This window comes from Gasterosteus aculeatus, chromosome 15 (assembly GCF_964276395.1).
Source record: "Gasterosteus aculeatus chromosome 15, fGasAcu3.hap1.1, whole genome shotgun sequence".
Taxonomy (NCBI): Eukaryota; Metazoa; Chordata; class Actinopteri; order Perciformes; family Gasterosteidae; genus Gasterosteus; species Gasterosteus aculeatus.
In genome coordinates this window covers 5505349-5529232 of record NC_135703.1, presented here as the reverse complement: position 1 = coordinate 5529232, position 23884 = coordinate 5505349, and the positions used below count along the sequence as shown (strand labels likewise).

General features: G+C 44.4%; 5 protein-coding genes across 10 annotated transcripts; 2 read left to right on the top strand and 3 right to left on the bottom strand.

The window, feature by feature from the left end:
- Positions 1 to 464: 464 nt before the first annotated feature.
- On the bottom strand, positions 465 to 11207 carry maco1b (macoilin 1b). 3 transcript variants are annotated; one of them, XM_040200113.2, is made up of 11 exons: positions 10749 to 11207; positions 9116 to 9257; positions 8006 to 8132; positions 7235 to 7358; positions 6367 to 6536; positions 5151 to 5712; positions 3990 to 4148; positions 3638 to 3820; positions 3425 to 3545; positions 2828 to 3002; positions 465 to 2709 (listed from the first exon to the last, which is right to left on the bottom strand). In XM_040200113.2, the coding sequence occupies exons 1-11, from the start codon at positions 10826 to 10828 to the stop codon at positions 2507 to 2509; spliced, it is 2046 nt and encodes a 681-aa protein (XP_040056047.2). In that variant the 5' UTR covers positions 10829 to 11207; the 3' UTR covers positions 465 to 2506. The 3 variants fall into 3 exon arrangements, with proteins under 3 accessions (XP_040056047.2, XP_040056048.2, XP_077945951.1); XM_040200114.2 differs by having other exon boundaries at positions 5151 to 5709; positions 10749 to 11185; XM_078089825.1 differs by having other exon boundaries at positions 5151 to 5706; positions 10749 to 11185.
- Positions 11208 to 11952: 745 nt separating this feature from the next.
- On the top strand, positions 11953 to 15639 carry rhd (Rh blood group, D antigen). Its single transcript, XM_040200115.2, has 10 exons — positions 11953 to 12281; positions 12577 to 12763; positions 12951 to 13101; positions 13218 to 13365; positions 13439 to 13611; positions 13796 to 13933; positions 14001 to 14128; positions 14216 to 14295; positions 14483 to 14556; positions 14719 to 15639. The coding sequence occupies exons 1-10, from the start codon at positions 12029 to 12031 to the stop codon at positions 14743 to 14745; spliced, it is 1359 nt and encodes a 452-aa protein (XP_040056049.2). The 5' UTR covers positions 11953 to 12028; the 3' UTR covers positions 14746 to 15639.
- On the bottom strand, positions 14923 to 18277 carry tmem50a (transmembrane protein 50A). Of its 2 annotated transcripts, none has more exons than XM_040200120.2 (7): positions 17540 to 18277; positions 16934 to 17037; positions 16591 to 16703; positions 16238 to 16305; positions 15999 to 16091; positions 15749 to 15809; positions 14923 to 15635 (listed from the first exon to the last, which is right to left on the bottom strand). In XM_040200120.2, exons 2-7 carry the CDS (start codon positions 17033 to 17035, stop codon positions 15590 to 15592), a joined length of 483 nt encoding a protein of 160 aa, XP_040056054.1. In that variant the 5' UTR covers positions 17036 to 17037; positions 17540 to 18277; the 3' UTR covers positions 14923 to 15589. The 2 variants fall into 2 exon arrangements, with proteins under 2 accessions (XP_040056054.1, XP_077945954.1); XM_078089828.1 differs by having other exon boundaries at positions 16934 to 17039; positions 17547 to 17698.
- Positions 18278 to 18395: 118 nt separating this feature from the next.
- On the bottom strand, positions 18396 to 20420 carry mgst3b (microsomal glutathione S-transferase 3b). Its single transcript, XM_040200121.2, has 4 exons — positions 19821 to 20420; positions 19555 to 19677; positions 19210 to 19282; positions 18396 to 18717 (listed from the first exon to the last, which is right to left on the bottom strand). The coding sequence occupies exons 1-4, from the start codon at positions 19944 to 19946 to the stop codon at positions 18617 to 18619; spliced, it is 423 nt and encodes a 140-aa protein (XP_040056055.2). The 5' UTR covers positions 19947 to 20420; the 3' UTR covers positions 18396 to 18616.
- Positions 20421 to 21161: 741 nt separating this feature from the next.
- rsrp1 (arginine/serine-rich protein 1) lies at positions 21162 to 23586 on the top strand. 3 transcript variants are annotated; one of them, XM_078089827.1, is made up of 5 exons: positions 21162 to 21367; positions 21506 to 21648; positions 21733 to 21899; positions 23041 to 23118; positions 23237 to 23586. In XM_078089827.1, the coding sequence occupies exons 1-5, from the start codon at positions 21162 to 21164 to the stop codon at positions 23390 to 23392; spliced, it is 750 nt and encodes a 249-aa protein (XP_077945953.1). In that variant the 3' UTR covers positions 23393 to 23586. The 3 variants fall into 3 exon arrangements, with proteins under 3 accessions (XP_077945953.1, XP_040056051.2, XP_040056050.2); XM_040200117.2 differs by adding an exon at positions 21981 to 22018 and having other exon boundaries at positions 21162 to 21648; XM_040200116.2 differs by having other exon boundaries at positions 21162 to 21648.
- The last annotated feature ends 298 nt before the right edge of the window (positions 23587 to 23884 follow it).

Sequence of the window (23884 nt, the reverse complement as noted above, 5' to 3'; positions counted from 1 at the left end):
ATATTAAACTCATTTGTCTGAGATAAATTGGATTTTTTTAAAGTCTTGAAATGGGGAGATTTAATGGTTCTAGACAGAAATAAAAAACAGATTGAGTGGACTGAGATTCTCGTCCCGCATTATATGGATGAACAGCGCCGCCTGGTGGCAGAAACAACAGCAAATCCACTCAATAAAAGAAAAATTGCATTTTGACCAAAAGGAAATATATGGGCTTTAAGTGATTGAGATGCCATAACATGCATTGTGAATTTAGGCATTTCCGTAGTTGAGCATGGAGCTTTGATTACATTTAGGCACTCACAAGAGTATAATTAATAAAAGAATGGGGACGATTACGGCAACTGAAGCCGAACAAAAATAAAAAAACACTTTCCATAATGCAACTTTTTAAATATACCCCAATCAAAGAAAAGGATTGGAAAGCAAATTAATTTAACAAAACAGCCACAAGCAGAGAAAAGTACATTTGCAAGAAAAGAATGTTTATTCCTTGTAAACCTCACAGAGCGAGAGCACAGCCAGAGTCAGACCTGGGGAGAAACAGAGCAGTGAAAACAAAAAAAACAACAAAACCCATCTCGATGCTCTCAACAATCAGTTGAGGAGAAGACTGCCTAGACCGTAAGTTTCACAACATCTTCTCATCCCCAGGAACCAATGACAGCATTGTGAGCGAGAAAAATAAAGCGTCTCCATTTACAGTCTGTGAAAATCACACGCAAAAACAATGACCATTTCGGAGAATGTTGAAACCACGTCAAGACTTTAGCCATTTTTCGTCCCTGCAGGAAAATAACACCAGAAAACAGGAAACGCTGCTTTGGAAACAGCCGCTTTCCCGACAGTTGCAAATACTGAAACATTCACAAAAAGAAATGTGACTTTTTCGTCCCTTACTTTTAACGACACAGTCTACTACAAACAGGTGACCGCTTTATCTACCTGCCGAACACAAACTTTCATGAAGTGATGACCAAGTGGATACTCGACAAACTCGTCACCCGATGTTCTTGTGGTACATTCTTGAACACTTTTCCAGAGAAATGAGCTTTCCCAGTGTTGGCACACAAACTCAAGTGGAGGATTAAATTATTATTTTTTTTTTTTAAGGATCAAAATTGGCATTCCCGAAGCATAGTTTACATTTCATAGTCCGTCTTTACATTTTTCCCTTTCGGACAGCGTGTGTTTTCTACAGTGCAACTTTTAATGGGGAGATCATAACAAAGCAGAGGCGGGTGTGTTGGGGGGGGGGAGGGGGGGGCAGCAGCCTGACCGAGGGATTTGGGGTTCAACAGCCGTGGAGATGAGCTTCTGTGGGTGGACATGTAAACAGTAGACTCTGTGGTGGGCAAACATCAGGTCACCATACTGAACAGGTAAATAGGAGAACAATTAATTAGGTGTCATCTATTGTTTGCGCCAATGTGACTTCGCTCACCTTCACCACCAGTCTGGAGGTTAGGAAGGAACCCAAAAGCCCAAATTGGCACACCTGAAGGCAACTTTGTCCCACGTCACTGGGCGGGGTCAAATTCTCCTCCTCGGCAAGATGTTTCACCAGTAGTTCAGGGTCGGGCCGTACCTCATTACTCACTCGTCCTTAACTCAAGGCACTGAGATCATGGACACCGATGAAAGACGATGTCGAGCGCGGACAAGCACACACACGCACGCACATTTCTTTTACCGAGCTCAAAAACTCACTTCAGGCCTGACTTTGGGAGCTGCTAGGGTTCAAATCATTTTAGGGCCTATGTTTCTTATAACATAATATATTATCCAACGTGTTGCATTAAACACTTCCAGCCTATTAAAACAACACTTGAATTTTAAAGAGCGAACAAATGGAACCACGCAATGCACCTACAAATAAATTATTTACGTCCTGTTCCCCGAAGCAGCGGGGAGCAGGGTTCATTTGGTGCCTTCAACGGTAAATGACAACAGAACGGGGAGAGTGTGCCAACTTGCACTACATTCCTCAGGTTGCACAGATGCTGCCAGACTATGTGGGGAGAGAACAATCTATCAAAGAGGTGGTGAAGTCAGGCCGTGCGTCTGTATGATTTAAAGGAGAACTTTTTCCAAAAGGTTTAGGAGGCGAGACTCAACCTATAAAAAGGAATGAATCTATTCCCCGGGAACAAAGGGCGGGTAACCGCGGTAACCGTGGCAGGCGGCTGCATCGGTGGAGGGGAGAGGGAGAGCAAACACCCTTGAGATGAAGATACATACCCGGTTCTGTGAGGTTTCACTAGACACTTAAGAGAAGAAAAAAAAAAAAAGAGCTGCGGCTTCCTAGTTGACATGTGATGTCCGTTGAAAGTTTTTTTTTTTTGTCTTTTGTTTTACCTACAACAAATACAGTCACAATACAACATCCTTCTGACCTGGCGAGGGGGGGGGGGGGGGGGAACAACGTTCTCAGCTGCAGGCGTGCCGAGCGGCTCTGCGAGCGGGAGGGGGGGATAAAAGAGGATGGAGGGAAGTGATGAAGTGTTCACTTTTTGAGCGGCTGGTAAACGGAGGCGTTGGGGTCCAGGCCGGAGGAATTGGTGTCCATGAACTTGGAGGAGTAGTGGGGGGCCACGGGGGCCATGCTGCTGCTGTCGGCCGTGTAGGAGATGCTGGGCATGACGGCCATCACTTCGGCTATCTTCTGCTTTAGATCTTTTATTTCCTGGTCCTTCTGCAGGGTCTGACCTGCAAAAAAAAAAAACGGACAGCAACGAGGCCGATGAGGGTTCACTCTCGGGATCAGACGGCGTTCTCAGAAGACCAGGCACGAACCAACGCGTCGCCCGTTGGAGATCAGACTGACCTTGTGCAATCTCCAGCTGCCTCTTGGCGTCTCCCAGCGCAGAAAAGAGGTCCAGTTTGATCCTGGTCTCTGCACTCAGACTGTTCTCCAGGTGCTGCGTCTTGTCCTGCATGGCTGACAGCGCCGACATCAGCACGTCTGTGTCTTTTTCATTCTCCTTGTATTTATGAAGCTCCTGAGAGGTGGAGGAGAACGGATACAGTTAGGGCCAAGTCAGGAGGGGGGCACTCTCTGATTGGATGCTTTAGTGAACTGCTGACAGAGGAAATTTGATTCACATATCATGAGTGAGCTGAACTTAATTGCATTCAGTGCTGCATGACGTCCAAATGGAGATGCCTTGGTATTACCTGGCTCTGGGCTACTTGAACAGGAAAATGTACACAAGACTGCGATAGGATCACACTTTAGGAATCAAAGTGGTCGTGAATCGCTGAGCAGAATCCCACACTTGAACTCCACTAATGCAGCCAGCAACAAGCATCACACATGACCGAAAGAATTAGGAAACGAGTACGTAAAAAACACTCGATACAACTTCACATAAACACTTAAGTGAATTTATCTTTTAACACATTTATCTTTAAACACATTTACCTGAACTTTCAATTCAAGCTCTCTGATCTGGTCCTCCTTTAGCTTGATGTCCAATGTTAGCTTCTTACACTCGGTTTCTAATTCGCCGATTCGTCGCCGCAGCGTGTCTGTGCACTCCCCTCTGAAAAAGACAAACCAACGGTGGCACCATTATAATAACAGATCAGAGCTTCTCCGGTCAAGGGTGAAGAAGCGTGTCGGATGAGCACCAACCTGGATGCTGCTGCTAGTGCTACTGCTCTGGCTGCCGTGGCCTCCTCCAGCTTCTTTCGCTTCTTTTCGTCTGCGAGCTGCTTCTCGGCGGCGCCTCGAGCCTCCTGCTCCGCTTTGAGCCTCTTCTCCAGCTGGCCCACCGCCTGTTTGTCCTTTTGCTTGGCCTGCACAGCGTTATGGAGCCTGCAAGTGCAACGACACACATGGGCCGGAACAGCAAGGAGGATCAGTATTTATTCAAACAAGCCCATACAGGTTGTTTACTATTTGTAATTATTGAAACGCTATTGCCATTCAAACTTAACTCATTCATGAAGGTATTTTGATGCAATGTTCCCCCCCCACGACTCACTTGTTCTGCAGCAGCTCGTTCTCCTGGCGCAGTTGGCCCAGCTCTGTGCGGATGGTGCGCTCGGCGCTGCCCAGCGAGCCGATCTGACTGCGCAGGTCCTGTTCTACCTGCCGGCTGGCCTGCAGGTCTGCCTTCAACTTTTTAACATCCTGCTCCAATCTGTCCCGGGGTGGTGGAAGAATGAGCAGATGAGATACAATGACGTGATGTAATGGTTTTTTTTAATACGCATGTAGGCGGCTGTGGATCCATACATGGGTTATACAGATGTACATGATGTACAGAGGTCATATTCGATCCATACAGACTCAAATAAAATAACCATAAACACTACACATTCACTTTATGCTTTTAAAAAATGCCTGGCCTTCATTCTGGGTGGGAAGTGGGTGAATTTCTATGTCCTACTCAGACAGAATGTCATCATTCCTTGAACATGATGCGTTATTAAATCCACGTTTTAATTCAATGTGCCAGAGTCTAGATGACCAGTTTTTAATCACTCAGCCCAACTAACTGCCACTGGCAAGAGCCTCCTGACAACCATCTGTTTCCCAACTAAAGAGGTCTCTGATCAGAATAGACCCTTTTGAATGATAGTGGGATTTACATAGTTCTGTCAGTGAGGAATGAATTGAACAATACTTTAAAAAAAACAGTTTCAGGTAATGAAATGCCAGAGTAAAGCAGCAAACAGTGAACAAACAAACATATAATGCCCACAAAATGACTGCTACGAAATGAAAGGCTTTGAACTTTAGTATTCCGCTTGGAGAGATGAGGTTTTTTTGAAACCCAGTTCAAACCTTCAATGCCAGATCCGATCCACTGTGACACTTCTCTGTGGACCAGAGATATTATACTAAATACCACAGGGCTCTGGGACACTTTAAAACATCACAAGCAACCATCAAAAGGTCAGATGAGATGGAGGCGGTACTTTCCTGATGCAAAGCTCCTCAGTTGTGAAACTTAATTAAATGATGCTCTGCTTGAAGTGTGCAAACTGCAGCTGTAGTACACGGGAGGGTGGGGGTTGTCGGGGGGGATACAGTTTAATTTGTCTTGATATCAGCATCAGGAACGAGGGGAAAGAATGCATCCGCATCGGGGGAGCCACAGTATAGTTTAGCGGCGTATGAGCGAGTGCACGCGTCTTACCTTACTAGTGCCTCCGGCTTGCTCAGCTGGTTGTTGGGGATGCAGTTGTCCGTGGGGTCCCTGTGGGGGCCGCCCGTCGTCCCCTTCCCCGGCACCAGCTTGTGCTTCTTCTCATTCTTCCCCGAGGAAGAGGCCGGCGCAGAGGAGGAGGGCACGCTCCCGTTGGTGGCGCTGTGGCCCCGCGGCGAGCAGTTGGGCGCCGTGGCGTTGCTGCTCGCGTTTTTGTAGTTTTTGGAGGAGGACGAGGATGAGGAGGAGCAAGAGGAATTGTTGTCCTCTTTAAGCAACAGGTTCTCTGTGCTGCCCAGCTCTGTGGTCAGTCTCTTGTTGTTTATATGGTTCTCCATGTACTCCATCTCTTGGAGTTTAGAGTCCACCGATGATGGCAGGATGCTGTTGTGCTGCTTTTTAGCCTCCACGCCGCCGCCCTTTCCCTCTTTGCCTTTTTCCCTATACTCCAACTCCGGCAGTGATGCCGATGTCTTTTTATTGGCTGGGGCGCCATTCTGTGACACAGGAGGTGTGTCTACTTCAGATATTCCTTTAGCTGCTGCTGCTGCTGCTGTATGAACAAAGGGGGAAGTGAAGGGGATACATTTTATCCATGAATCACGACTATATGTAAGCAATCCGAGCACTGACTGTGAGGAGCTGGTTAAGTGCTACTTGTGTGAAACGACCCGAGTTTACTGCACAAAAACAACACACGGCTACGATGCATTCCCAGGTATTTTCTTTTCTATTTCCTTTGCCGGCTGCAATTTTGACAAATCTCCTCCTGCTTGTCGCTCTGCAAGCTACATTCAAATCTTTGAGTCCTCCCACCCAATCAGCAGAGCCTCTTTGTCATTAGGTGCACGGCGTGTTTGCTTAAACTGTCAGGCAGGAACACCTTCAACCACCAACTTTGCCTACGGAGTGAAATGCTGGCAATGTCACGAAACAACCTCGCACTCGATTGAAAGCCTGGTTGTGATTTAAAAAGATAATACCGTTTCAAGAATTCATGTTACATGGCCAAAATCCATTAAATGACTCATATCTCACAGGATACAGCGAATGAGAAACAGTGAGGCGACAAGATAACACTATATGCCTACTGTGGAAATGTATAATTAATCAAATGATGGGATTTATTTTGTTCAGTCAATGCAGATGGTGTATGCAAGTCTCATAAATCCTGGCATGCATACATGCATGCGTGTGTGTATCTCACCCTCTTCTGCTTCTCGCTCCTGCCTCTGCTGCTCTGGAGGCAGGGCCTGCTGCAGAAGCTGCATGTAAAACTCATTTTCTTTCTGGACCTCCTTCTGTTTCCGAAGGCGCATCTTATAGCTCACGTAGCTCTTGAAGCCGAAGCCCAGCGTGACCACTGGGTAACCAATGCTGCATGGAGGGACACAATAAGTACACTGGTTAGTCTGACGGTGGTTCACAGATCCAAAAAGTACAGATTCTATCAACACTGGCACGAAAATAACAGTTAATCATTTTGAATTCTTCATCACCAGCAGAGAACGCCGGTCTTGTATTTTTCTTTCACCTTATGGGTCTGTGTCATCCAGATTGTTTCAGGTCTTTGAGACATTTAAGCAGGAAGGACCACAGCACTCTTGAGTGTGTCGCCAGGTGTTTGATGTCGGGGGAGAATTCCACCACATTTACCTTTCTGTTTGTGGACAGATTTGATCACAGCAATACGTCACAACTGAGCAAAACGCAGTCTCGGAACTTTACAGGTGTGGAGGCCGAGTCCACAGGTGGTTGCAGCCAGACCGCGGCACACTGGTCAAAGTCACACTTGCCAAAGTTTCTACTTGTTAAAAGCTGTATGTTTTCGTGTATTTATTCTTCAGAACAGTTATAGAAACCAACCTAAAACTGATTGATTATGAAAAGGAGAAAATGGGGAAAAAGGAGAAGCATTAGGTCCCCGCCACAAAACCAATCATGGGTCATCATTGACTCTAATGTGGTGTGCGGCGATGAAAATTCTGATTAATAGAAGTTGGTCGACACTAAATTCCGATCCACTCCGCTGAGGGGGCAGCGTTTCGACAAGTTAAAGCAGAGCGGCGGCTCACCAGTGTGCTGCAAAAGGACGACACAAGTCCACGTGGAAATTCTTCAGGTCTTTGAATCTGATGGCTGCCTCTATGTACACAAAGAGTATCCACAGGGACACGGTGGGGAGACACACACCTCTCTCTGAAATAAAAAAAAAAGTTATAATTTGGCATTGAGCATCACTTTGAGTAGTACCTGACTTGTGTCCGCTGGAATGAGCATCAAGAAGAGTTTAGTTATTCTTTCACAAGATAAAGAGAAGATCACAAATGCTACAGTAAAATCAGGATTGTACTCTGTGAGACGTGCAGAGAATGAGTAGACTGTTACTTTGTTCTAAACAGTTATAGCTCACTAGTAAAGTTGGAGGGTCAGAAGGCGACCAGAAACAGCTCTGTGTTGCTCCCTCCCCCAACTGGCACGAGGAGTTCCATCTGACAACCGGCCTTCGGTCAACGCGGGGGATACCGCTAAATCAAACTGACAACTAATCCGCAGAGTGCAGCTCACTTACACACCGTGCAAAATTCTGAGAGGCAACGCTATTTGTAAATAACATCACAATGTGCATGAGAAAGGCAAAATACTCTTTGAAGCACTACGAGGAAGACCAAAGCGAGCACGTTCTAAGAATGTGAGTGGTCTGTCACTTAAAAGCTGCTCTGGTTAAATACACAACTTATTCCTTCCCTCTTTTTGGAATTATTAAACAGCACCAATGTAGAAATATAGGTTAATCACAGGCACGTGTTTATACTGACAAATATCAGGACATTGGAGGGCCTTACCTGTGTGCCAGACATACTGCACCCAGACATAAGTACTGGCAGCGAAGAATAGCCATTGCACTGGGATGAATAGGAGGCAAATGATGTCCGAGGTAAACGCCACACACACAAAGAATACTGAGAAGGCCTGTGGGGGAGATGAGGAGAGGTATAGTAATGATAAAACAGCGAAATATGGATAGATGCCAGTTGTTGCTTGTACCCGTTAATATTTCATGCTTGAAACCTAAAACATTGTGGTCATAGAAAAAGGAAATGTTTCCAGGCTAACAACAAGCCTTAATATCTTATTTGGCTACCAAGTTGTAATACATTATAATAAGAGTCATGATTAACCTCAAAATGTCATTGTTGAATTATAGCACCACGAAAGGTAATGTGAATATTACATTTGTGTTTCTCCCTTACTGTGAGACACATACCAACAAACACACACCTACACAATGCATTTCAATGAGAACAAGCTGTACACCATCAATAATGGATCCACAGCAAAGTTAAACTATGACAGATAGGTGTGATAGACAACATTAGCAAAACAAATTTAGATAACAGGAATGCCAATAACCTGAAAGCCTAATGCAAGAACAAATTATTCGGTTTAATGGGGTAAGAAATCACATGTTGAATCAAAGCTGACATGTGTCAAGGTAGTAACTGATACATAATACTATGCTATGCAATAAGATATGTACGTTTAGATTGAAGTATTTTAACAAAAGATGCATTGAAACAACATATTCTGTAGTGTGAGAGACGCGTTACTTGTTTATGTGTCTGCATTAAATATTTGTGGTAATTGACAAACAGTGGCTGGACTTCCCTTTTTGGGTTAAACCTGATTTCAGCTCTTATTACATTGAGTTGCACAACTATGTGTGCTAAACTTTGCTTTAATCTAACCACAGTCGTACAACTGCAACAATGACTTGGATTCTTAACTTCCATTTAATGCAGTTGCTGTGTTGTCAGCACTATTGTGCCAATCATCTTACCCCTCAATTATGGCATACTAAGTTGATTTAGTGCAACATCTTTAACATAAAAAGTGGATATGATTTTTCTCCGCCTATATGAAATCATTAGAAATATACGGACAAAGCCACTCACCAGCCCCTGGTATCTGAAGGAGTCGTATACACTCCGGATGAAGAGCCAGAACGGCCACAGGTACTCAAACCTGAACTCCAGAACAAAGTCTGCCAGTAGCACCAGTGCCCACACTACCAGGAATTTCAGGTACAGGAAGGTACTGAAAATGCCAAAAAAAACATTGCATGACACAAACTTATTGGGAACACAAATACACTACAACGTCGAAGGGTGCACTTTATATTGGCAATGTGTTTGTGTTCACAAAAATGGCCGTCACAGTAACAGTCAATATATGGCAAATCAACGATAATACATCAGAAGAGAGTCTGCTTTATTTTAAGTGTGTGTGTGTGTGTGTGTGTGTGTGTGTGTGTGTGTGTGTGTGTGTGTGTGTGTGTGTGTGTGTGTGTGTGTGTGCGTGCGTGCGTGCGTGCGGATCAAGTGAGGGTTCCATGTCTTGCACCTGTTGCTGCTGTTTGGCAGATGAAATGCCTGAGTGAATTGCACTTATTATGAGTGGCTGATGTTATCAAATTGAACTGCATATACACCGAACAAGTGCATACAATTTTAAGAGACTCGTGAAAATATTCTGGAAGAGATCCGTGTACATTATTTGAGGTGTTCTTCTGTGATGATGCGTTGAACATTTGGACATGGCAACTGTGCCAAGCGAAGGCTAAAAGGTCACCAGCTTCTCTCACCAGCTATGGGTATTAATCTATTTACAGGATTGGTAGATTTATAGCTGTTATTTTTCTGTTACAATTCATTCAAGATTTGATACAATGCATACATTTGATCACAGTTGTCATTTTTTGCCGTTGGAAAATACGGCAGGGGTGTTCTTTGATGTCAATGCATAACCTAGAATTTTCTACATAATAAAAAACTAACGTTACCCCAACTATGTCCATTGAATTTAGGTGGCTTTAAAGTTTACCAAGGAAGGCACAGTGCTAACGTTACCTGTTCGGACCTGTCAGCTGTGAAGGACAACTAAGCAACTCTTAAGTTTGCTGTTCCAAGTCTGAATAATGAAACACGAGGTCTTCATAAGTCAGACCAACTGCCTGCAGTTCTACACACGTTGACACGTAACGTGAGCATATATATATTACGCTCTTACTGGATAAGTAAGGTGCACGAGGTGAGGTTAAGTCAGATATAATAAGACCAAGCTGGTGTTGTGCGCTAGCTAACATAAGTTACCCTAGTTAGCTAACAGGGAACGTGCTAATTTTGACACGGCTAGCGGATGACAGGTGACGTGGACAACGGTATAGTCGGGGTTGTTTAATAATATGTCAAATGACAGCTTATTTCAAAACGGGGGAGGTTGTCAGTGAAAGACACATTGCGAAGTGGTCCAGAACGGGCTGTTTTGGGGCCTAGCGCTACGACTAGCTCAACGGCTACCGTTTACTGCTTATGTACGAACGAAAACATACCGCTAGCATACTCTATGCTACCACCAGAAGCTAGCATGGCTAATGAGCTAACTTAGCTAGGGTCGGCAGTCCATTGGTATCGGCAGCAACGTTAGGAAGCTTCACATTCCGCTACTGTCAAGCGGCAAGCATTCCCCATTCATTGCCCCCGTCATTGCCGTGAGGAGGAGCCCTTCGTCGGGATCGTTACAAGTTACCTGCCGTAAATACCCTCAGTGATTCGGTTCCGTTTTAACGGCCGTCGGAGTTTGGTGCAGTCCGCATTGCGCCGCTTCATCCTCCTCCCCTTGGCTTTGGCCTTCGAGTAACCACTGTAATCTTATCCAGTTTTCTTGTGTATACGGACAAATATAATAAATGAAGTGCCTGTGGTGTACGTCGCTGTTATTATTTGCCCCCACTGGAAACAAAGAAATAAATAAAGGACTCAATTCGGGAACCTCCTCTTTTGCTGTTAGCGCAGCCTCGATATGCCCAGACCGCGCTGTGTTTTACGCACGTCCAGTTGTCTGACGGCTTGTATGTCCAATCATTTCTATCCGCCGAGGCTTGTCTCTTTGACGGATACAGAGATGAGCCATTTACGTCGCACCGCGGCCGGTTCCCCCAGTATTCTTACTATGACACGGGCGACTGAGAACAACGATGCGGGGATTGGAGCGTCACCCATTTTGAACCAATCAGATTCGTGCGGACCAAACGGGCATCGCTGATTGTCCAATGGGATGATCCCGGAGGCGGGAGGTTTTCTTGGAGGGTTTTGTCTATGGTTTATTATATGTAAAAAAAAATGCCGTCTTTGGGACAAAACTATGTTTGTGCGTGACACAAAAAAATCTTCTTTATTTATATCAGCCCCTTTTTTGTGGTTCATCGACTGACGTGTCCCTAAGGCCGTCAATGCCATAAAAATGTTGTTTCCAGACTGAAATGTGTGCACTTATAGTCTGCTTATAGTATGCAGGTGACTGAAAGTGTGGCTCGCATTTGTCTTTTTATTATAATGGATTTGACCCATGGCCTTTAGTTTACCATTGTCTTGAATATATAAGTTAAAGAGGGGTTTTTTCAAATATGTATAGGGCCAAAACTGATTCACCTTAAGTAGTGTTAGTCACAAAAATACAAATATGGTTTGCAAATATTTTCTGAGCATCTGTAATCGCACTTCATGTTGTACATTTAGTGTTCAATTAGCCAATTAATACTAAAGTAACTCTCTGGACATTGTGATTATAGTTAATACTGTATTTTATTTTGTGCCAGATCGGAAACACCTTTTCAAATTGCTGCAATTCAACTTTCATACAGCTATTTTTCATGAACTCAATTGATTTGTAATTAGGTTAAATGGAGCTCCATCAAACTGGCTGAATTGTCTAAATGTCACTCTTGAACCAGGTGACTATGTCTGATATCAGGCACGAGCTTGTCACTCAGGAAAGAGTCGGTGCAAAGCAGCTGATAAATTCAACAGATGCTCGTGCATTTAGGGTGGCACCCTTTGAGCAGGGCGCCACCCTTTGAGCAGGGCGCCACTTGCAGCGGTTGGAAGAGAAGCGTGCAGGGATCGTGCCCGATGGCTCCTCAATACGCACCGAGTCTGCGCTCCCGTCTGGCACCGTTGCTGCTTTTCCTGCAGATAGGCTTCGTGGTCATATTTGCCTTTTGCATTGAGATCGAAAGCAATATAAAAGCAGACGGGACCACCTTCAGCAGCTTTTACCCAGGTAGGCCAAAGCAGTGAGGATGTGGATGTGGGGAGGTCAGGTCAGGAGACAATGTGGGTTGAACGGTCTTAACTCAACGAAACATTGTGAAGCTATGTGGGTTATTAAAACAGCAAAACCTCTCTAAGATCTAAGAGTTTGGGGAGTGGTGGCAGTTAGGCAGTGATACAATCAAGCAGCTCCTACTTCTTCAGAAGCAGACCACCAGGGTTATCAAAGCAAAAGCAAAAGTGACTATTTTCAAAACTGTCTTTTCTATTTTTCAAAACCTTTGGGATTTCCTTTTGTTTTTCAGAGTTCCTGGATGTGAACGCGATGGTGATTCTAGGCTTCGGCTTCTTGTGCACTTTTCTAGTGCGGTATGGTTACAGTGCCACTGGATTCAACCTCCTTGTGGCTGTCATGGCCATTCAATGGGCCATCATACTCAGAGGAATGGAGTCCTGGTATTACAGAGGGAAGATCAGGGTAGATTTGAGAAGGTATGTTGCGGTCATTTTAAAATTTGTTTGATCAAATGATCCCTATTTTGTACCACTACAGCTTGCATGGCGAAATAAAATGTCACCTGTTACTGATCAGAGATCCAACATGAATGAAATTCACAATATATATGGTTAACTTAACATAAACATCAGCTATAAGTTAAAGGTCAATATTTTGATGTAGCTTGGTGGTTGCCGAGATGTGCACAGCCTCTGCCCTCATCTCAATTGGAGCTGTGCTTGGGAAGACCAACCCTGTCCACCTGGTCCTCATCGGCCTGCTGGAGGTGTCAGGGTTCGTCCTGAATGAGTGGCTCCTCCAGGTTCTGCTGAAGGTGAGCGACTTTTGTTCCTGTACGTCACCTTTGAATCTGTAACGCAGGCCACATATATCCCCTCTATACACAATGCAGTATCGGAATGTAGTGATCAGGACGTTTTCGAAATCCAGGTGCCGACAGAGAACAGCATCATGCTGCTTCACGTCTTCGGGGCCTTCTTTGGACTCACGCTGACCTGGATCTTGTTTCGGGAAGGCTCCCTTCAGCCTTTTGAAAAGGAGAAGTTTGATCGCCAAACAGGATTATTCTCCATGTTGGGTAAGGGGTCGGGCCATGTCTTCGGCCAGGGCATCAAGTAGAATTGATCAGAATCTGACGTTCTGTGTTCCAGGCTCTTTGTTTCTCTGGATGTTTTGGCCCAGTTTTAATTCGGTCCTCGTTGACAATGACTTTCCTTGGAGGAAGCTGGGCGCCGTGTGCAGCACCTACCTGGCCCTGGCTGTCAGCGCCGTAACGGCATCCGCTATGTCTATGCTCTCGAGCCCCAGGGGAAAGCTCAACCCGGTATTTTCTAGAACTTTATATGTGAACACAACATTCTTCTCTTCCACCAACAGTCATTGACGGCGGAAAGCCAACGTTTACCTGTTTGAGTACCTCAGGACTTTATAAATTCCAATCAATCAGTAGGCCTCTTACTAAAAAGATCTACTTCCCAATGGGGCGTTGATCTCTTCCTCTCGGTCAGATCCGTATGCAGTCTTGCATCCTCGCGGGTGGCGTTGCCGTTGGGGTTTCCATGTCAGCGGTTCGTCAGCCATGGGAAGCCATGACCATCGGCTTCACTGCCGCCGTTGTATCAACCGCTGGATCGCAGTGCCTCAAGGTGACGACCGCCGCAACCGCTTAAATTCACTTAATTCATCCGCTCATCACGAGGGCTCGTTTTCCAGAGGCACATGCTGCTTGCCTTCGAGTGCCACGACACGTGCGCTGTCCTGAGCACGCACGGACTCCCCGGCCTGCTGGGATGGCTGGCGCATCTCCTGCTGCAGATAAAGGCCTGCGATGATCACACAACGTAAGCACGCCGCCGTCCTTCGGTTGCATCGCGGCGCACACAAAAGGTGCAACACTCTCGTAATTGGTGCTTTTTTTTTTTAACAAGGGCTATCCGGTTTGCTGTGTTTCACATTTGTACTCTCCTCCTCACCATCGCTGTCAGTCTGTCCATGGCAGTCCTTACAGGTGAGTCCTCTCTCTGGTAAAGTTTCCATTATTAACGGTCTGGCACAGTCAAACTAGAAGACAGACGGTCCATTCTTAATTATTCAGTCGCGCCATCAGTGACAGTGAGATTTGACCCAACAGACGTCCCACTTTAGGTTTGCCATTTGTAAGCCTTTCCTGATTCTTTGTATGTCATTGTTTAAAGGATTCCTACTCAAATGGAACTTGTGGAGACCGCCTCAAGACAAGAAATGTTTTGATGACCAGGCTTTCTGGGAGGTAGGCAATCATTGCTTTTTACAAACAAATATCTGCCTTAATATGATTCTATAACCGATGTCCAATGTTATCTTTATCAAGAAAGATACTAAATAGTAATGGAGAGCATTGCATTTATGCTTACTTAAAATAGCTTTGTGCAAATCCCCCCCTGTTTTGCAGTTTCCCCATCTTGCCGTGAACAAGTAAGAAGACGGGAGCGAGTAGAATCTTGGGAGGAACAAATATCGGTGTACATCTTTTTAAGAAAGTAAGAAACTGTATAAAAATTAGTTGTTAAATGTTTGGTTGGCGAAAGACTGGGATACAAGAAATGAAATCCAATCCAATCTAGCTGCAACTGCAGAAGTATGAATGCAAGACTCGTTTTCTGCCCGTTACGTCTCCGTTTAATGCTGCCATGGTCGTCAGAAGATGACCTCGTGGTTTGGATGTTACACAAGCAGATGTTAAGTTTTGCAGTCAGATAAAAACCTCCCGTACGCTTATAACGACCAATAGACTTCAAAACCTTGTTGACATCATGTCAGCAGTGCGAGCTAATTAACCGTGTCAGAGCTGATAATGTTATTTGAGGAAAAAAACAACCCCAATATGGTTACATTCAGTAAATGTGTTCAGTTTTGTGAAATATTGCCCTAAATGATGTTTTATTCCAGAATAATTTATGCTTTTTCCACTTAAAAGACTGTTCAAATATAATGGATGCTGTAAAAGTAAGTATACCCAAAGGAAAAGTAGACAGCTGAGAGATCCCCAAATTCAAATATAAGTTGTAAACCATTATAACAACATGGCTATACAGTCTGTGTGAATAGACACAATTAAATATGTCATCACACTTTTCAAAATAAACTATGAAAACTTGTGCTTAGTTATAATGTAGCCATTATAGAGCAAACAATACAAATTAAAAATGTTAATTGGAAAGCTAAAAAGGTGTTTGTATAAAGTGAATAACCACGAATAACCATCTCCTAGTGTATAGAAAGCAGAGTGTATAAAGAGTGTACACGAACACACACAAAGTCTGCTACTGCCACAGATCCTCTGTACGTCCGAACTTGAAGACCAAACCCCTAATCGGGAGAAAGAGAGAAAGATAGAATCAGAAAAATATTTCCGGATGGCACCTTTGATGAGGTTTAAGCATGCGTTGGATGCGAGACGCTGCAGAGAACCACCAACTTACCCAAAGAAAATGAACGCATTCTGGAAGAAAACAGCAATGCCGGGGTACACAACGGGCTTCTCTGCAAGAGACAACACATTCACAGCTTTCAAAATGAGTCCGCATCTGTAATTTGACAGCGCAGCTTGATTACATCTCTGCAACATTTTGATTGTCTATCCAGCAAACGTAAATGAAGTTAGCGCATCACACTGGCTTCTTTTTCATCCCTGCAACGTTCAAAACCACCCTGGTGAAAAACAGGACTTACGAGGCACCACGAATCCGCCAAACAGAATCCACATAGAGGCGATGAGGGACCCAAAAGCCAGCATGAAGCCGATGAAGAGCCACACTCGAGCGCCTGCACACCAGAGATAAGAAAGGGGCGCGTTACTGGGTGGCGACACTGAGCGATTTGCCCGTTGTTGCACACACATCGCAGTGGCCGCTAAGTAGCTTCTGCAGTACAGCAGTACAGAGAAGTTCATCATATCCCATCATACGCACCCGTCTGTCCAATGCAGCCTTCGCTGTAGCTGTCTCCCCTCACTTGGCCATTTGAAACTGCATTTATCCTGGATGTGTCGAATGAGATCATAAAAAACTGTTAAAGAAAAATTAAGAAGGCCCCCCACATCAGACCGAAGACACCATTCTTGATCTGAGTCATGGGTACCAACCGCCCCCCCGACATATACAGCCTCCAGTTCTCATGTGACTCAACAATGAGGTCACATGACGGCAACTACAGAATCTCTGTGACAAATGAGCAGCTGGAGATGGAATAATGTAAACATGTGATAAAACTGGTGATTCAAAGAGCTCGTGTGATAGAAACAGTGTGCAAGAGTCTGTCTCACATGAGAAAGGCCACTGTAGCGATGACACCGCAGGTGTGATAGGCATGGTGAAACTGGCCGTCGTCGGGATACTTCACCGCAGCATCGATGATGATCCACCAACCTGTGAAGAACTGCGACAAGACCCACGGTTAGCCCGAGGAGCACGATGTAGTTGGAACATCAGCGGTCAAAACACACGTCTGATAAATCTGCACTCTGGTCATTTAAATCAGGAGAAACACAGTCCTGCGAACAGTGATAATGAGCAGCTACAGTCAGACCAGGAGGCCATATCCGTGTAGCCTGCCTGATCACACCCTCTTCTGTAGTGATGCACATCTAGCGTTTAACGGAGCATTACCAGAACTCCAGCAGCCACGGATGCAATAGTGTTTCTTCTTTCTCCCCAGTCCACATTGCACTCGCAGTCTCCGCACCGGATCCCGTCCAGGAAACCTGACATGACTGTGAAAAGGGCGTTATGTTCAACATCAACATCAAAAGCTCATCTCAATGCCACACATGTTGGTTACAGACCCCTTCGATCCGATATCAGCAAATCTAAACAAGCGGGCTCACGGTGTGCGTCCGCGCCGTATCGATGATGCTCAATTTAGGTCACGTGGCTTTATCGCAAAGCGCCGATTATTTACACACAAATAGCTCGGTAGCTACTGATGGTAACGTCACGCCGTTGGACAACGACGACATCGAAGTTAATATTTGAAGAAGCGGAACATTTACAGCGGATAAATCGGGGCTGAGGCGACACGTTGGGTTCTTTTGTTCATCGCTCGGGCATTAACGTTAGCAAACATTTCCGTGACGGTTTATTTTAACGTTAGCTACGAAGTTGCTAAATATAACAGCCGAACTCAAAAGACATCTTCAGTACAAAGGCAAATCCCACCCCCATCAGAATCACTGGGTGGTAGCGGTAATGCCATTATTGAACGGACTTGCCTACCTCTTATTTTCGGTCTTGTTTTTTTGCGTGAACCCCCTCGATTAGCCCGTCTTTGCTTCCGATATCACTCGGTCCTGCACATGCGCAGTTCAAACACACTCGTTTGATGAGGGAACCTCTGAGAGGCTGTTGATACTGTTGCATTCAGGTGTTGTTAACAAAATGGGAATTTGTGCATCAGTACCGGAGAAGGAGCGCTCCAAAAGGCAGTGGGCCTATTTGGTAGGAAGGAATATTAAATAGGAAACAGAAAACAACATGGCAATCTTTCCTATTGTGTAATTTAACAAGTTTCAGAATACAGTGCTTTCTTTCCTTCTCTGTATGCACCCACCGTGCAACACATATTACGACCATGTTTATAAAAGCAGACTTTGTTATTACAAAAGACAATGGATTACTCACCAGTAACGACCTAAATACGACCTTTAGCTCTACTTCATGAAGTAGGCGCCGTGCACGAGCATTTTGTAGACGAGACTGCGCCACATGTATCGATAACTAAACTATTACAAGAGTAGCAGGCATTAGTAAATAGTTAATGAAGCTGAGACAATACATGTTTGAATATAAAAATAATGGCAACATACTTATGAAAGAGTTTATTGTAACGGACGAATATACGTTTACACTTTACAATAACCTGAAGCAATTACCATTAGGTCTCTTGGTTCCTTTATTACACCTGTCGGTGTACTTCCAGCCGTTTGCTGTATAATCTCATCTAAGATTTATGCCTCGCACATCATGTGTGAGTCACATGGGGGCTTTGAGCATGCTGCCCACCCTTTCATTATTCATAAAATGTATCGCTTGCAACTGTGAACAGAGCAAAAGCCAAAGGCTGTAGCATCAATCAGCATCTACATTACTTTATTGACGATTGCATAGAGACATTCACAACAAATAGAAGAAAAAAATAACAATCAAGTAGCAAGTTAGTGGTCCGCAGAAAGGTGTTTAGCATCATATTTTGAAATCAGTATACAGAGAAGAATTGTACAGCGCCTTTAGGGTTGATACATTTGAAAATGGCATGTCAGCCAGTATAAATGAGTAAACAAGATGACAATTGTCTTAAAAGACTCCAAGCAACTGCAAGGCTACAGATATGGACAGAAAGATGACTCCGAAGTATCCAATGTAGCCATAGGCACCATTCATCCTCATGGCTGGATCTGGAATAAAACATAAAACAGAACAATGACAATTTTCCCAAAGCAGAATATTATGAAACAACAATGGATACAAAAAATGTCCACAAGGGAGTAACTGACATTCAAATTTAAATTTAGTTGATACGATAATAATAGTTGATAATACAAGCGACTATGACCGTTACCTTAAACAATTACCATTCTCATTAATGGTCAGCCGTGAATGTCTGTTCTCGTTATCTTTTGCTCATGCTGTATTTTGTCAATGATTAAACAAAACTAGGCGAGAGGCAACTGCCCTGTGACCACTGTTATTACTAGCAGTAAGTGTAAGTAAGTGATAGATAGTGTTTTAATGATTAAGGTACACAACAAACTGTATAGGTTTGACCAATTTTAAGATTGCATACATTTATAGGCTACAAATAAATATTATTGGTCCGTATTTACAATGCATTAGGTCAACTGACTCCAGGGGCTTTAAGCCGTCCATATGTCATAAATGCCACTTACCTCCTGTGTAGTAGCCCCAAGCATAGGAAAACCTGCTGGTCACCCAAATAGCCCCCAGCACCGAAGCTGATAACTGATGAGTATAAACAAAGAAAAAAAGTGTTACAGGCAGTGGGCAAATGCAAGGGTGATCCAGTTTGACGGGGGAAGAAAAAAAACGCTTTATCACTCTGACTCTGCGATTTGGATCATTTAAACCAAAGTTCACGAGGATTGCTCGGCCACTCCCACAAGTTTGACACAGCCCGAGATTACAATTCTAGCAGCTTTGAATAACTGACCCTAATAGCGTCGCAAGTCATTCGTGGCAATGTATCATTAAGTGGGTACAAAAGGGTTTCATACCGGGTAGACAAGAGCCGCAATGGTTTGGAAGACGAGCCACTGCGAGTACACCTCCAGCGTGTTCTGGTGCGCTCTCTGGATGCAGTTGAATACCTGATCCTTGTCACTGTACATTGTTGGGTACTGCGAAGTAGAGGGAAACACATGTTGAATAAAATGGCGGGGGAAACGTATGAAAATCACATATAATGCAACAATAAGCGTGCATTGTTACTTCAACGTGAAGCGACTCGTCTAAGTGATTGTCTAAGTACGAGTCCACCTACCTTGACGTTGTACTTCTTCCTTGCAGCCCCGACTTTCACTGCCAAGTACCCCAGCATAATCCAGCTGTACAGGTAGGTAAATATGGCGAAGCCGAAGTTGGCCGGCAGCACGGTCAAAATGTCCATGTTGTGTTTAAAAGTTTTGAGAGGACGACGGCCTGCCGATACCTTGTAGCCAAGCGGGGTGGTAGAAAATGATGAGGGCAGGACGTCACGCAAGGTAGTAAAAAGAAGACAAGATTACACAAGTATCGCGAGATCGCTTTCCTGCCAATTTCGAAGCCCATTTAAAGGGATTTACCATCATAATACTAAGAATTATGTATTAAAAGCATTGGAAAAATTATCAGATGCAATGTATTCATGTTAGTTTGTTATTACAAGCTGTTGTATCTCCACTAGCGTTACATGACCGTATTGAACATATATTAATAACACAGGTATTAACATCAGCTATGGTGAGACAGCAAACATTCGAGGGTGTTTTTGAACGAGGTTAGAATCCCAACATTAAATCTCGCTTATTAGCTTCCATGGCTCATATTCGGATACGAAGGACTGCTTCCAGCACTTTCCGCGGACTTGTCCGCCATTACGTCTGCTGGTAGGAACAACAAGAAGTGGAACACGTGACTGGAATTTTCCAGAGAGACTCGTGACTCCGCCCTGCAGCCGACCGCCACTTCTTCATTCCACGGACCGTCGATTCAACTGCAAGCAACGGAACAAACCGCCGACGCTTTCGCTAATATTCAGCTACAAACTTGACATATTTCGAGAAAATTTGAGCTGTATTCGTGAGTCATCTTCTCGCACTACGCTTGTGAACGTGTCTCTTTTGATACAACGTTAGCTTAATTGCGTTTTAATCGACGCCAGCTGAACAAAGGATTTCAAGCCACACGCGGCCTGGTAAGTCCAATGACGCACGGCTAACTGTTTATTCTTAATTTCCTTATACTTTTGTATTTTAAATATCGTGCCATGTAATGGACGGTTTAACGCAATACACAATCTGTATCTTTTGGAACGATAGCGGGTGCTAGCTTGAGCTAGTCAAGTTATCTTTAGGTTGCGTCACCGCAAAAATTTCCACAAGGCCTCTTCGGTCAGCCATTGTAGCTGCGTTGTGCTAACGCTACTTATGCTAATGATATGTTATGCAACACGAACCTATTGTCGGACATGGACTGTGATATTAACACGGTACTTTTCTCAAATGATCGACGATATCGTCATGTTGTTATAAGATCAACCCATTTATGTATAACTTATTGTTTCGAAAATATTGTATTTTAAAAATTGTAAATGGTCTTTCAGGTTGTTGCAGACAATATAACAATGGCCAAGGGAGAGGACTCTCACACGGAAATTGCCCGCGTTCGCCAGAGGGACGGCATCAACGTGATCTTTGACCGCAGCAGCGCTGCCGCTTCGCGCTCCCGTTCACGATCCAAAAGCAGCAGACGCTCCAGCGGCTCCGGTCGCCACAGGGGGCGCAGCAACCGCCGGCATCGCCGGTGTTCGTCGTCTTCATCCAGCAGCAGGTCCTCCTCCCGCTCTCGCTCCCACCCCCGTTGCCACAGACCGTCTTCCCGCTGTCGCTGTGACAACCATCGCAGACATGGCCGCCGATCCGCGCCACGCCGCCATATGGAAAGCTCTGACTCCCCCTCCCCCTCCAGGCACTCTCGTCACCGACGCAACAGGTCCCGCTCCAGCAGGTCCGGCCGGGCAGTTAGCCGGTTCTCCCAGTCCCCGCCCAGAAACCACAGGAGCAGCTCTGGATCCGAATATTCCGAAAATTCCGTTGACCTGAGTATTGATGGTGAGTTTTTTTCTTCTTCTTTTTTTCTGGAGTGAATTGTCAGTTCCCCGGCGAAAAAAGTAATGATATTCTTGTTTTCCAAAGATAAAGGAAACCCCATCATGTCTGCCAATGCTTCCATAATCCAAGAGGACGAGAAACTCTACAGTCCTGAGATCGTGGAATCAATCCAGTCGGCTCAGGCAGTGGAGTCCAATCAAGTATTGCGAGAGACATGGGTGAGACAAGACCTGGAAAAGACTCCGTCACAGGTGGGTGTCTTAGATTGATGGTCGGCTGCACATCACACACTAAATGTAAAGCTGTCTCACAAGTTCTTATTAAACACACAGAAGTTTCCCCCCCATCTAAGACTACATGTAAATACAAGGTAAGGTGTGTTGAGAATTTTATTGATTTAATAATTTTGATCCTAGCTGTCACTTAATTCAAAGTTACCGGTTGCCTGCTCAACTGAGTCTTTGTTGAAATGTCTACATGCGTCTGTTGATTTAATTTTAGGACTATGTTGTGTTGAATTTCCTGTCTTGTTAACCTTCGGACCCCTGAGGGAAAATACATACTTTCTGTATTTATTCCTGTCTTCATAGATAACATGACAGTGGTCTCCTTCACTCATCGGCACCTGGGATTAAAGGGCTGTCATGTGACTTAGGTGACAACAATACGTGTTTGCGTGAAAGTTTACCTGATAACCCCTTGCAATGTTCAGAAAGTCTTAAGTTAACCCAACACATATGCTGATTATTAGACATAGTGCTCACAGTCAAAACATGCTAATTCCTCACATAGATGCTTAATGATCAATGCAGACATTGTATTACACTGACCACTCCATATAGATAGGCAATAGAATTTTGACTTTTCAAATGTATTCATGCTTGAAGTTGAAATGGGTCGTTGTTATTTAGCAGAATCCTTCACTCGCTGATGGAGCAAAGGCGTGTGGACTGCATTATAGTGACTATCCCTGTCAAGAGAGCTAAAAACAGACGAAGAACTCCTCTCCGTATGCCAAAGATAAGTTGGTTCACCAGCCGTGTCCTGAGGGCTGGGAAACCTACGTCACCATCATTCTGCCACTGTAGACAGAGAAGACATCCTTTTTTACTACGATTCTCTTTTCTTTTTGCATCTTATGGTTTTGTTTTGGTGTTCTGTAGGATGATTTTAAGTGGTGGAGACATTGAGCTGTCTGACAGCAGTGGGTGGGTGGTGGGGGGCTGTTAGTGTTGAAACTAACACTTAAATAATTCACCATGCAATGAAGTTTTACAATGGGAGCCATAGTCAATCTGACGTAAACAAGCTGTCAACACACAAGCTGTCAACACACAATCAGTGATGCACACATATCTCACTAGGTTTCTTTTTTTTGTCTTTCTCAAACAGAGCGATGAGGGGGAGCTTGATGATATGTTCAGCTTAGGGATGTCCCTGAAAAGGAGGACGATCTCTTTCAGCATTAACGTAAGTGACCATTCATGATTTCTTATTATTAACAAACAAACCTGAGCGCCGCTTTCAATCCTCTCGAGCACACGTCAATGTATTCTAACGTCTTACTGTCCTGGTCTCGTCCCGTCAGAACGCCGTGTTAAAACCAGCAGCTGCTGCCGCCGCGTCGGGGGCAAAGGTAACTTCCAGAATGGACAGCTATGAAAGCCGGAAGCCGTATGGCCACTGGATGCCAGTCAAATCAGGCCACGCCTCCAGGGCACGCAGACACACACCGGCACGCTAGTGTGTCAGAGTACATGGACGCTGTGAATACTGTACATATGTTTTACATTTTTATGGCACAAGTTTTATTACAGATGAAAGACTTGTGTGAGGAGATGGGAAGAATTCAATCAGGTGGGATTATTTGCATATATGCATTTTTTTTTTGCCCATTGTTGTATATTGTGCTTCAATAAAGTATTTATTTGATTAAAATGTTTTGTCTGTTCTGTAAGTATTCACATGAATTAATGAACTGTACTTATACTACGTGTGACTGACATCTTGATATTTCTTGTTGATGTTATTAATCAGTCACGGAACACATGTAGAGAAATACTGAAACAGTAGATGGGGTGATTTGTCCAGATGGGGATACAGTGGACTACTTATAGCATCTAGTCAAGTTATGCTAAAATATTCCAACACAGTAAATTAGCGCATGCAAACAAATGCCAACTGAAAAATAATGGAAGTTTGATTTGGGTGTAATGTCAAATCAGCACCATTGTCA

Bases quoted from the DNA above. Each gene is read 5' to 3' on its own strand.
- maco1b (XM_040200113.2), bottom strand. From the start codon at position 10,828: ATGAAGCGGCGCAATGCGGACTGCACCAAACTCCGACGGCCGTTAAAA. The intron at 3,546-3,637 runs GTTGGTGCTCAT...TGTCTTTTTCAG, and splicing joins GCACTAGCAGCAGCATCCAG to AGGGGAGTGCACAGACACGC. The intron at 3,003-3,424 runs GTAAATGTGTTT...TCCACCTCTCAG, and splicing joins AGCTTGAATTGAAAGTTCAG to GAGCTTCATAAATACAAGGA.
- mgst3b (XM_040200121.2), bottom strand. From the start codon at position 19,946: ATGGACATTTTGACCGTGCTGCCGGCCAACTTCGGCTTCGCCATATTT. The intron at 19,283-19,554 runs GTATGAAACCCT...TATACTCATCAG, and splicing joins TTGCGGCTCTTGTCTACCCG to TTATCAGCTTCGGTGCTGGG. The intron at 18,718-19,209 runs GTAAGTGGCATT...GTTTTATTCCAG, and splicing joins TTGGGGCTACTACACAGGAG to ATCCAGCCATGAGGATGAAT.
- rhd (XM_040200115.2), top strand. From the start codon at position 12,029: ATGCTCGTGCATTTAGGGTGGCACCCTTTGAGCAGGGCGCCACCCTTT. The intron at 12,282-12,576 runs GTAGGCCAAAGC...TTTGTTTTTCAG, and splicing joins CTTCAGCAGCTTTTACCCAG to AGTTCCTGGATGTGAACGCG. The intron at 12,764-12,950 runs GTATGTTGCGGT...ATTTTGATGTAG, and splicing joins ATCAGGGTAGATTTGAGAAG to CTTGGTGGTTGCCGAGATGT.
- tmem50a (XM_078089828.1), bottom strand. From the start codon at position 17,683: ATGCAACAGTATCAACAGCCTCTCAGAGGTTCCCTCATCAAACGAGTG. The intron at 16,704-16,933 runs GTAATGCTCCGT...GTCTTGTCGCAG, and splicing joins CCGTGGCTGCTGGAGTTCTG to TTCTTCACAGGTTGGTGGAT. The intron at 15,810-15,998 runs GTAAGTCCTGTT...TGTCTCTTGCAG, and splicing joins TGGCGGATTCGTGGTGCCTC to AGAAGCCCGTTGTGTACCCC.
- rsrp1 (XM_040200116.2), top strand. From the start codon at position 21,162: ATGGCCAAGGGAGAGGACTCTCACACGGAAATTGCCCGCGTTCGCCAG. The intron at 21,649-21,732 runs GTGAGTTTTTTT...TGTTTTCCAAAG, and splicing joins CGTTGACCTGAGTATTGATG to ATAAAGGAAACCCCATCATG. The intron at 21,900-23,040 runs GTGGGTGTCTTA...TTTCTCAAACAG, and splicing joins TGGAAAAGACTCCGTCACAG to AGCGATGAGGGGGAGCTTGA.